This window comes from Terrapene carolina, unplaced genomic scaffold (assembly GCF_002925995.2).
Source record: "Terrapene carolina triunguis isolate 2854851 unplaced genomic scaffold, T_m_triunguis-2.0 Scaffold23, whole genome shotgun sequence".
Lineage (NCBI taxonomy): Eukaryota > Metazoa > Chordata > Testudines > Emydidae > Terrapene > Terrapene triunguis.
In genome coordinates, this window is record NW_020664374.1 from 15,437,709 (window position 1) to 15,449,787 (window position 12,079).

The 12,079-nt window shown below is 38.9% G+C and overlaps 1 protein-coding gene across 2 annotated transcripts in view; it reads left to right on the forward strand.

The window, feature by feature from the left end:
• LOC113406148 (glycine receptor subunit alpha-2) overlaps positions 1 to 12,079 on the forward strand; it is a 162,624-nt gene that overhangs the window by 58,082 nt on the left and 92,463 nt on the right. For both annotated transcript variants that reach the window (XM_026649104.1, XM_026649107.1), the window contains exons 5-7: positions 2,692 to 2,774; positions 3,521 to 3,658; positions 9,668 to 9,882. In XM_026649104.1, coding sequence (XP_026504889.1) covers positions 2,692 to 2,774; positions 3,521 to 3,658; positions 9,668 to 9,882 — 436 coding nt within the window. The remainder of the gene's footprint in view (positions 1 to 2,691; positions 2,775 to 3,520; positions 3,659 to 9,667; positions 9,883 to 12,079) is intronic.

The following is a 12,079-nucleotide window of genomic DNA, read 5'->3' on the forward strand; positions in this document are numbered from 1 at the left end:
CCAGTTATGTCATACATACATTTATAAGCACCCCCTCCCCATAAAGCCTTATGGGGTACACTGTCACACCATGACCATAATGTTTAAATACTGATCTAAAGGCCTGATCTCATTGAAGTCAATTGAAAGCCTTCAGGGACTTCAGTGGACTTTGGTATAGGCCCTAAGCAAGGTATTGGATTGATTAGAACTGGGAGACTAATTTGTAATGAAAAATGTATTTCATGAATTTTGCCTCTTTGCTATCAGAATTCTCCTAGAAATGTTTTTCTGAAATTCTTGAATTTCTGTTTGAAATTAATCACTAATTTCTTCAGTGAATAATTCTTGGTCTGCAGATTGTTTGCAATGAACTATTCATGAACATTAAAAATTCATGCCATGTTATTTAAATTATGCTGTACTGGGTCTGTTCTATGATTGGAGGACTTCTGTAACTAATCAACAATGGGACAAATTTCAAGTGTAAAATTAATTTCACAATTCAATTCAAAATACATTTTCAGGAAATATTCAAACATACAAGCTTAACATTTTATTTTTGTGAGCATTCTCACAAGTAAATGCTCATTCATAAAAATACTTCTGAAAAGCACACATAAAAGGGGCACAAAGATATTCAACATGAATTTGTTTTAAATTTTACCCAACCGTAGTTGTGGTAGCTAACCAATCTACTGATAGCATGTTATAGTACAGTAGATTTACTGCAGATACTTTTGTGGATTTTCAGTTTGTTTTCTTGTAGTTAATACCTCAAATAATATAGTTTTTGAAATGCCAATATATATATATTTTTAAATGCCAAGCCCTGTCCATCTTCAAATCACTTAAAATCCACCTATTAAAATCCACCTATTCACAAGGCCCACCAACACTGACGCTCATATGCCACTCTTTGTTTGGTAGCTGAAGTGTGTAGATAAGATTGTAAGTTCCATGGGATAAGGGCTGTCTCTATGAGCCCCAGTTCTTCCAGGAACCAGTTTATAGTTTGTAAACGTGTCTAGAGAAGTACCACCCCCTGGGGAGGGTTCCATATACTTGTTAAAACTGGGTTTTCCAGAGACCAAGAAACAATGAAAGGGCTTTTGATATAAACTGACTCAGGACCTTTTTTCTGATCCAGCAAAAGGACAGGACCTTCTTCCAGCCCTCGCAGAAGGGTTGGAAAGACTTTAGCATACTAGGGCCCTGTAAGACTGATTGGGTACCTCTGGTTATCTTTTAGCATGTGCATAGGAACTTTCATTGTTTTTATGTTTTCTGTGTAATGCTTTTACCTTAAGAATAGATGCGCTTGCGTAGAAAGAGCTGTGTAGTTACTGGTAACTGCTGGCAATACAGTGCTCATAGCCCTGTGAGAGAAAGCAAAACAAAGGCACTGGTCTTTAGGCAGACTGGCTTGCTGAGATAGCATAGTTTAGGGCAGGGAGCTGTGCAGCCTTAAAACACCCAGTCAGAAGGGAATGAGATGAGGGTCCCTTCCCATAGACAGGTGATGGCAGGAGACGTGAGACCTGGCTGGGAACTCCTGGAGTGGATCAGGTATACAGGTGTGACAGACTCTTTCTATAGTTTTGTACAGAACCTAGGCCATTGGAGGTGGCCTGAATCTGATTGGAGCCTCTGGAGTCTACAGCAATATAAATCTTAAATAATATCTCAGAAATAACTACAGCTTAAAATGATCAGACATCCATAACAATAATATTCATTTTGGTGGTAAGAATGATGGCAACATAGCTTGAAGACATCGTATCTTTAAATCTAATCATGTTTTTTTTTAATATGATGTAAGTCATTTTGGTTACTACACCTGTATATGAGTCCTCCTGCTCATTTTTATGATTTTATCATCACATTTTCTTATTTTGGTACAAATATTTTTCTCTCCCTGTACAGGGGAAACTAGTGAAACTGATTGTAAACAAAGTCCTGTCAAATGCAAAAAGTAAACTAAAAAAAAATGAGAAAATTTAAAAAGTCTCTCAGTTAAAGTATTCTTGGGTGTTACTTGTAGCAGTAGTAAGTAAAAAAAATTCAGAGTTGACAAAGTCCCTTTAAGCTTACTTTTCCTATCTATGCTCTTTGTCTTTTAACTTTTGCATTCAATGTCTAATGTTGCAGATTTAGCCTTTACTACCTTTTTGTTTTTCAAAGGTCCGTGGCAAGGATGATGGGCTCAGCATTCACTTTATATGCATTACACTTTCTGTTTTCAAATATCCCTGTGATTGTGTTTTCACCATTTGCCCCCACCCCCCAAAAAAAAAAAAAAAAAAAAAAAAACCAGAGGCTACAAGAGTTAAAATCCTAGCGGAGATGACCTATAACTCAAGATGCTACATTGTTTGGGTTCGTTGTTATACGTAAAACATACAGATTGCACAATAACACATTGGCATGCCCTGCTATCTTTCTGCAGCCCCTGCTGGCTCTGGGCTACTATAAGCCACTGCAATCAATGAGCATCCTGCTTGCTTATGGGCACTCTGTCTTAGAAGTTAGAATTCTAACACCAGTGCAGGACTCATCCCAAATCGCTAAGAGGATGGGGCGAAGGACTAAACCTCTGGGTCTCTAAAGCTTGACTGCATCACTTTAAACATTGTTGGCCTATAAATGTTGTGCTTAGGATATAACTTGCAAAGATTTCTAACAGCAGTTTCCTTTCTTGCCCATATTTAGGCTAACATTAACCTTATCATGTCCAATGGACTTGAAGAATTTTCCGATGGATGTGCAGACTTGTACAATGCAACTAGAAAGCTGTGAGTAACCAGCTGACTTACCTAGTGAAGAGCTGTGTTTTTTAAAATCAAATTTCACAGCTTCATTATTGTGCCTTACAGCGGAGATCAGCACTACAGAAAGTCTCTGCAATCTGTAATCTGCATAGTGAGACACAATGCTGATGTATCATTAGAGTGAAACAAGAGCTGGGAGTGTTTTAAGTGACTGTCCTTTTGCATTTTCACTCTTTTTTCTCTGCATTGTCCACTCTGTTCTCCACTTTTCTCTTTCTGCTGTGTATTTCTTTATGCTGAGTTTCAAAGAATTATAGAAGTCATTCAATTTTGTTATTGATAAGATCCAACATATTGTAATCTAGAAATACTCATGTTGGTAGAATGCAATAATTCTGTAACCAGAGTGACAAAAATAAAACAAAGTACAGAAATTGATACATAGCTACAGTGAAATATAATTTGTGCTGTGAACATTAATATCTTTGACAGGCTATTAACATTGACTTTTTATTAGAAATAAACCAAAGCAGATATGCCGCACGTTTGAGATTTTAGTTGAATATTTTGCCTCTAGTACTATTACATATTTGATGCTATTTCTAAGTTTTAATGATAACTGTAGTCAATGTAGTTCAGCTCCTGGATCAATTAGAAACTCTTGTATCGAAGTTTGCCCATTCAAAAGTGAGGATATTTTCTGAGTCATAATTTGTTTCCATCTGAAACTGTACTCTATTATCTAATGAACTGCGATTTGTTTATTCTAGTTGGGTACACTATGAATGATCTGATATTTGAGTGGCTAAGTGATGGTCCAGTGCAAGTTGCAGAAGGCTTAACCCTGCCACAATTTATTTTGAAAGAAGACAAGGAACTTGGTTATTGCACAAAACACTACAACACCGGTGAGTGTTCTTCTAATTTTTCCATTAGTAATTACTTCTACTAGTATTCACAAGCAGTTTTGTAACAGATCTCATTTATTAGGTCTGGTGTTTGAAAGCTGGGGTTTAGGCAAAGCAGGAAGGCGAAAACCAGTAAAAATGTTGGAAAATGTAATATTTTCTCAGTACTTTCCCTTTAAATATGTTAAATCCCTGTGCTTCATACCTTGTGTCCAGAGCAGGAATTGTTCTGTTGGAGTTTGGATTTGGCTGTTCCTTCTTCTTCTTATGTAGAATCCCTGTTACTGGAGGTTTGCAACCATGGTAGCCCATTCTCTATGATTCTCTGCTAATCTATTTGTGGATTAATAGTTCTTTTGATCCACTCAGAATATCACATTGTCCATTCCAGATATTGTTTTTCTTTCTCATGTTCTCCTGCCATTAACTTTCAATTCCAGTGCCTATAAATATGTGTCACCCTCTAAACCTCTTAAAATGTGCCCTGCAAATCAATTTTTTTTTCATAGGATCACTGACTACTGTTTGCTAAATTCTGATAATCTCTGATACTTTTTCCTTGGTTATGTGGTCTTGCCATGATATTTTCATAATTCTTCTATAATCCCATAATTTGAAGGATTACAGTTTCTTTATTATCAATTGTTTGAATGTCCATGTTTCACAGCCATAATTTATCACAGACCAAATATAAGTTTTTAAGCGTCAGAATTAATCTTCAGATTTATGTCCCTTTTCTTCAGATGTTTGTTCTTCCATAATGTCCCTTTTGCTCTCGCTGTTCTGGTGCTGACTTCAGTATCTTATCTTCCAACTTCTGTAATGCTGCTTCCGAAGTACCAATCATTTCTTACTTTCTGTATGGCTGTGTTGTTCACTGGAATCTTGTGTGTTTTCCCAGGATCCTTGCATCCCACCACAGATTTTGTCTTGTCCACATTCAACTCTAACCCATATTCTTTGACATATTTGTAAATAATCTCCACTAACTTCATTGGACCTTCTGAATCAGCCAACAACACCGTGTCGTCTTCATAGTGAACATTATTCACTCATTTTCATTCATCTTAATACCTTCTTACATTTCTTCAATTAATTTAATCAAATACTCACTATAAATGTTGAATGAAGTCAGTGACATTATATAACCTTGTCTCACTCCTCTCTAGATCTCTATTAGATTTTCATTTTCATCTCCCATTATAACCGCCTTCTGACTCCAGTAAAATTGTTTTATTACTTGGAGTCCATATCAATCAATCCCAACAGATCTTAATATGTTGATAAATTTATAGAGTAGATTTTGTCAAATGCTGTTTGGAAATCAATAAAACACAAGTGTATTTTTTCCCTATTTCACTTGATATTTCTAATATGAGCTTTAAGCTCATAATGACATTTATCATGCCCTTTCAAGTTTGAAACTATATTGTTGTTCACTTATTTCCTTATCTATCTTTCCTTGTGTTTGGTCTTGAACAACTCACAAAAGAATCTTAGAGGTGTGAGATACTAGGCTGGTTGTTCTGTAGTCTTTACAATCCATAGTGTTTTTCTTTTGGGGGATTTGGATACACAGTGAAATTGTAAAATCTTCTGGCACATCTCTTCTCTCAAATATATTCTTCATTACCTCTGACAGGGCTTTCAAGCCTCCATCTTCTGTGCTTTTTAACAATTCAGCCAGAAATCCATCATAACCTAGTACTTTTCCATTCTGAAGTTGTCACACTGTCTGGAATGGCTCGCAACAGTGAGTGCCTACCTCAGGGCAGACTGTCAGAAAACAGGGCAGACACTGGTGGTGTGTCCTGTAATTAGATTTCACCAAGCCAGTACCAAATGTGAACTCCTGGATCACTATTCCAGTCTTACCATGGAATCACAGACAGTCCACTCAGACTCTCCAGTCTATCTTGCCATCCAGACAAACTGGACTTTGTGATAATGTCCACGTAAACCAAGAATCACATCACATCAGGTTGCTCCCAGTCCCAAGGTACCAGTCACTTACCCCAGATCCACTGATACTCTGGATCTTACACCAAAGACAACGCTGCCAGCCAATTCTATAGTAAACTAAGCTGAGAAAAAAAATGAGTTATTGAGAGGTTAAAGCAGGTAAAATATATATACAGGTTGATCACAGTTTGTAATTCCAAATAGTGGCAGTGATGTAATAAACTGCCAGTTTCTCACAAATCTTTTCAGGGGTATCTCCACTTTGCATCTGGTACACTTCCCTGTAGGAGTCCAAACAGTCCAGAGATGAAGGCTCTTTCTTTGAATCCCTTCCTACAGCTTCTTCTCACAGAAAATAAGTTGACAGTCTCTCTACCCATGTGGGCTTTGCCTTTGATGAGTGAATGAGGAATGCACTTTGAGTCTCTGACCTCAGGGCATCACACACAATGGCCGTTTGCTTTGGAATTAGCACTTTTTTCTGATAAAGTCCCTCATTAGCATTCTACAAGGCTTCTTTGATGTATGATGAGTTATTTAGTTACAGGGGATTTACAATGTAAATGTTTGCTATTGCATTCTGACAGGACACAGATGAGTAAAAACAATGCATTTAACATTCTATCCGTTTTAGGAAGTTTTAACACCTAAAACACTTATACATTTAACAATCGCTTTGATCTATGCTAATACACAAGTGAACTGGCCTGAATAAACCCTGACATGACCTGGTCTGCCAGCATCAGAGAAGTCTTTTTGTTGCTGCCATGATTTCTTCATCTATTATTTGTGGGTGTACTTGATTAATCTCACCGTGTCACAACACCATCTTTGGACTTTTGTGGCATTTTCTAGGGGCAGCAGTGTCATCTTATTTAACAGTTTTCCCTACTTATATCACAGCTAGCCCCCATATCTGAACGCCATTCCACTATCCACCGCCTCTGGACACGCTTGATGTCAGAAACGCTGCCCCTGGGAAGTTTACCCAGAGACAAGTTTGGGTGTTTGGAGTCTATGATATGCAGCTAGTGTTCAGAGATTTTTATGAATGGTTTTCTTGGTAGCTGCTGGGTTGAAATATAAATCCTTCCCATCTAAAAGAGGTATTTCATTGTGTCAGCAGGAGAGTCAGTCTGGTTGCATCAGTTATATTTTTTCATTCAGTGAAATGACAGGACATGAGCGGTTCAGCCCCAATCCGTCAGTTAATGTTACATTGGTTTTTATGAAACAAAACTACTGTTTAATTTTTTTTAGTTTGGTTTTTAAAACCCCCAACGCTGCTTCAAAAATTGCTTCTAATTTCTATGGCCCAAAATGTCAGGGGATGAAAACCCTGAGGTTCACTGTCCCCAAGAGCTGTGGAAAGGGTTGAAATTCTGCTGGAATATGGGAGAAGACAGGCTGGAGCGGGGAGGGATGAGTAATCTCTGACCAGCAGCTTCCTAGCAAGCCCATGGGGATTCCCTGCATAGGATAATACCTTGTATCCATGGTGTGGCAGTTCCAGCCCAGAGGAAAGATTTGGGGGCAGTGGTCAGCAGTCAATGCCTTGACAGCCTGGCAGAGCATGCTGAGAAGCAGTGTGCATTCTGAAGAGCCCCTTACATATGAATCAAGTATCAGAGGTGTAGCCGTGTTAGTCTGGACCTGTAAAAAGCGACAGAGTCCTGTGGCACCTTATAGACTAACTGATGTATTGGAGCATAAGCTTTAGTGGGTGAATACCCACTTTGTCAGACGCTTTGTTGCTTTTTATATATGAATGGCTTTTGTCTCCAGAAAATCCTCTCAGAACTGTAAGTTTGGAGAGTTGAAAACTGTAGTTGCCCTGAAGGGGACAAATACTGCCTTCCCTCCGAGAAACAGTCCATAGAGAACTCTCTAAAAGGAGGCACATGGTGTTTCCTTATTTGGGGTTTTCCAGCACTGGGGAGAACTGGACACACATGTTGTTCTTATAATTACTAATAATACTGCTGTTCATGTGCATGAAAAGTACATAAGAACATAAGAATGGCCCTACTGGGTCAGACCAAAGGTCCATCTAGCCCAGTATCCTGTCTTCCGACAGTGGCCAATGCCAGGTGCCCCAGAGGGAATGAACAGAACAGATAATCATCAAGTGATCCATCCCCTGTCGCTCATTCCCAGCTTCTGGCAAACAGAGGCTAGGGATACCATCCCTGCCCATCCTGGCTAATAGCCATTGATGGACCTATCCTCCATGAATTTATCTAGTTCTTTTTTGAACGCTGTTATGGTCATGGCCTTCACAACATCCTCTGGCAAAGAGTTCCACAGGTTGACTGTGCGTTGTGTGAAGAAATACTTCGTTTTATTTGTTTTAAACCTGCTGCCTATTAATTTCATTTGATGACCCCTAGTTCTTGTGTTATGAGAAGTAGTAAACACTTCCTTATCTACTTTCTCTACACTAGTCATGATTTTATAGGCCACAATCATATCTCTCCTTAGCTATCTCTTTTCGAAGCTGAAAAGTCCTAGTCTTATTAATCTCTCCTCATATGGAAGCTATTCCATATCCCTAATCATTTTTGTTGCCCTTTTCTGAACCTTTTCCAATTCCAATATATCTTTTTGAGATGAGGCGACCACATCTGCCCACAGTATTCAAGATGTGGGCGTACCATGGATTTATATAAAGGCAACATGATATTTTCTGTCCTATTATCGATCCCTTTCTTAATTATTCCCAGCATTCTATTTGCTTTTTTGACTGCCACTGCACATTGAGTGGATGTTTTCAGAGAACTATCCACAATGACTCCAAGATCTCTTTTTTGAGTGGTAACAGCTAATTTAGACCCCATCATTTTATATGTGTAGTTGGGATTATTCTTTCCAATGTGCACTACTTTGCATTTATCAGCATTAAATTTCATCTGCCATTTTGTTCCTCAGTCACCCAGTTTTGAGAGATCCTTTTGTAGCTCTTCGCAGTCTGCCTGGGTCTTAACTATCTTTAGTAATTTTGTATCATCTGCAAATTTTGCCACCTCACTGTTTACCCCTTTTTCCAGATCATTTATGAATATGTTGAATAGGACTGGTCCCAGAACAGACCCCTGGGGACACCACTATTTACCTCTCTCCATTCTGAAAACTGACCATTCATAAGTAAGCAGAATTACCTGTGGATGTCAGGTGATTCCTGTTACCAGCTGATTGAAGGGGCTGAAGTTTGAAGTTATCAACCTATTCAAATTATTTAGTCAGGACCTAGCACAGAAAACTATACAATTTTTCTCTGCTAAATGTTCACAGAATATTATAGTTTAAATTTTAATTTGTGAAAGAACAGGAATACTATTCAGCTGCAATTTCCCCCTGCCACTTTCCCGCACTCCATCTCATTGCATGGCATTCAGCCCTTGTAGATCCATAGAACTTCGGGAAACAGAATTCTTGAGTGACTAGGGTACACTAATGCCCTCTGTATTGTACTTGACCATTCAACCAGTTCCTGGTGAGATAATGCTGTCCAGCACCATCTGTTCAGCCAAAAAAACAGTCCCCTACCCACATCTGAGTGTCTACTTTTAACAGCATCTTCTCCAGCCCCAGTAAAGTGTACCAATATAATTTTGTTTACTAAGGATGGAGCAAGTTCAACATACTTAGATGCAGGCAAATGACTGGTCTACTGGTTAGATGGAGAGAGAAACACTGGATGAGATGGGGCCCACCCAACCAAAGGAGAATGGGACTCATTTGTTAAAAACGGTTTTTTTAGGGGACTAGACCTCTTGTAAAGTGATCACACTGTAAAGTAATAAGATTCAGTCACAAAAATAAATGGCCGCTGTTTCAAGTGAACATTATGATGTCAACTCCACCAAACTACAATGTTACCAAAAAGCTAAACCAGAACAATGTTTTCATATTGGGGCCTCTGCTTTTTAAGACATTATGATAGCATGCTGTGAAATCTGTATATGCCTGAAGTCAGGAAGCTAATTTATGCTCATAAAATAAGACAAAATGTGCAAAAACATTTATAAAAGCAATTTCATGTTCTAGGAAAGTTTACATGCATTGAAGTCAAGTTTCATTTGGAACGTCAGATGGGATACTATTTAATCCAGATGTACATTCCTAGCCTGCTGATCGTCATTTTGTCCTGGGTTTCTTTCTGGATCAACATGGATGCTGCTCCAGCCAGAGTCGCTTTGGGCATCACTACAGTCTTGACAATGACTACACAGAGTTCAGGATCCAGAGCTTCTCTTCCAAAAGTAAGGAGTCTCTGCCAAATATACATTCCTTGTTGATTGGTATTTTGCCAAGAAGTGTGTGTACATTTTTTAGAGATTCTGCAAACCCAGTTTAATATGCTTATGGCATGAGAAAATTGCACCAGTTTAACTAAAGCTGTGATGATGTAGTTAAACTGGTGCAAAACTCTGCGTAAACACTTTTATTTTGGATTGAACAGGCTTTTATTGGTTTAAGTTTAAATCAGTTAGGAATCTGTTTAAGCTAAACAGAAATAAACCACTCTTAAACCAAAATCAGTGTCCATATAGGGGTTTGCACCAGATTAACTAAAGCAGTTTAAAACCTAATTTAAGTTAGACTGGTGCAATATTGTTGTGTAGACAAGGCCTAAGTCTTGTGTTGAAATTGCAAAGATTTACTTATCAGTGGACATTAATGGTGCAATATAATGGTGTGATGTACACTACATACACATCCTTGCACTTTCACTAAAAAAAGCAGAGTTCCACAAATCTGAGGAACTGTAATGATCAGTGTAGACAGCACCTCCACCAATAGACAGTGCTCTATCTTAATGTTAAGTTGTTGTTATGTATGTTATTATGTTGATGTATTTGATTGGGGGAAGTTAGTAGGAAGTTTTAGTCTTTCCTGTTTGTGGTAGAGTTGTATGCAGTGTAGTAGCCGTGTTGGTCCCAGGATATTAGAAAGACAAGATGGGTGAGGTAATATCTTTTATTGGACCAACTCCTGCTGATGAGAGAAACAAGCTTTTTTTTCTTACACAGAGCTCTTCCTCGGGTCTGGTAAAGGTACTCAGAGTGTCACAGCTCAATACAAGGTGGAACAGATTGTTTAGCATAAGTAATTAACACATATTTCAAGGGACCATTCTAGGTGACATGGCCAGTTAACACCTCTGCACTCATAGGGAAGAAGAAGGGGAGAAAAAAGGAGAGGGAGTTAGAGGTTATAGATCAGTGGTGGGCAAACTGGGTAATCTGATTGTGGGCCATGAGACAATTTGCTAAAGTTGACCGTCCACAGGCACAACCCCCTGCAGCTCCCAGTGGCCATGGTTCCCAGTCTTCTCTTTTGAAAGTATTGTGCAGGATGAGTATTGAGAGGTCAGATGTGGAGTGGTCACTTTGCGAAAAGTGTTCACCCACAGGTAATATGGTGTTTTTGTCTTTTATCATTTTTCTGCATCAGTTCATTGGAGAGCATAGTGATTTTCTGGTTTCATCCACATAGTTGTAATTGGGGCATTTAGTGCACTGGATGCATGTGTGATAGGCAAGTGTAGGACCAATGGATCTTGAATGTGGGGGTGGCTGTTCCATGATGTGATCTACTTCTCTGGTGGAGTGTCCTTGTTTGGTGAAAGTGGTTTTAAGTATGTTAAGGTGTGTATCCTGGGCTTTCTCCTCCAGGCATATTCTGAGGTACCTGAGTTCCTGACTGTAGATAACAGATTTCTTGGTGTGTTTGGGGTGGTTACTGGATCTATGACGATAGGTGTAGTGATCCCTGGTTTCTTGCATATAGTTGCCTGTAGGGTTCCATTAGTGAAGCTGATTGTGGTGTCTAGGAAGGTCATTCTAGTTTGGGAGTGTTCTAGAGAGAGTTTGATGGATGGATGGTGGTTATTGAATTTGTGGTGGAAGTTTATGAGCGAGTTTAAGTCGTCTGTCCAGAGGATGAAAATATCATTGATGTATCTCAGGTATATCATTGGTTTTGTGGTGCATTTGTCCAGAAATTCTCCCTTGAGTTGGCCCATGAAGAGGTTGGCATATTGGGGAGCCATTGTAGTACCCCTGGCTGTTCCCATAGTTTGAACAAAGTGTTTTTTGTTGAATATAAAGTTGTTATGGATGAGGATGAGTTTGGCGATGTGTTTGGATGGATATGTGAGTGTTGTCCATTGTCTTATAGATATTTTAGGCTGGCAGCAATGCCATCATTGTGACATCCATGGTGGCAAGGATGATGTTCTGAGGGAGGTTCTTAATGTTATAGAGTTTCTGGAGGAAGTCGGTTGTGTCTGGAGGAAGCTCATCCTTTGTGTGGTGAGTGATTTGAGGATGGTTTCTATGAGTCCTGATAGTCTTTCAGTAGAAGTATTGTGGCTAAATATGATGGGTCTGCCTGTGTTCCCTTGTTTCCTTGTTTGTGTGTCTTGGGAAGAATGTAAAAGGTTCCTATGACTGC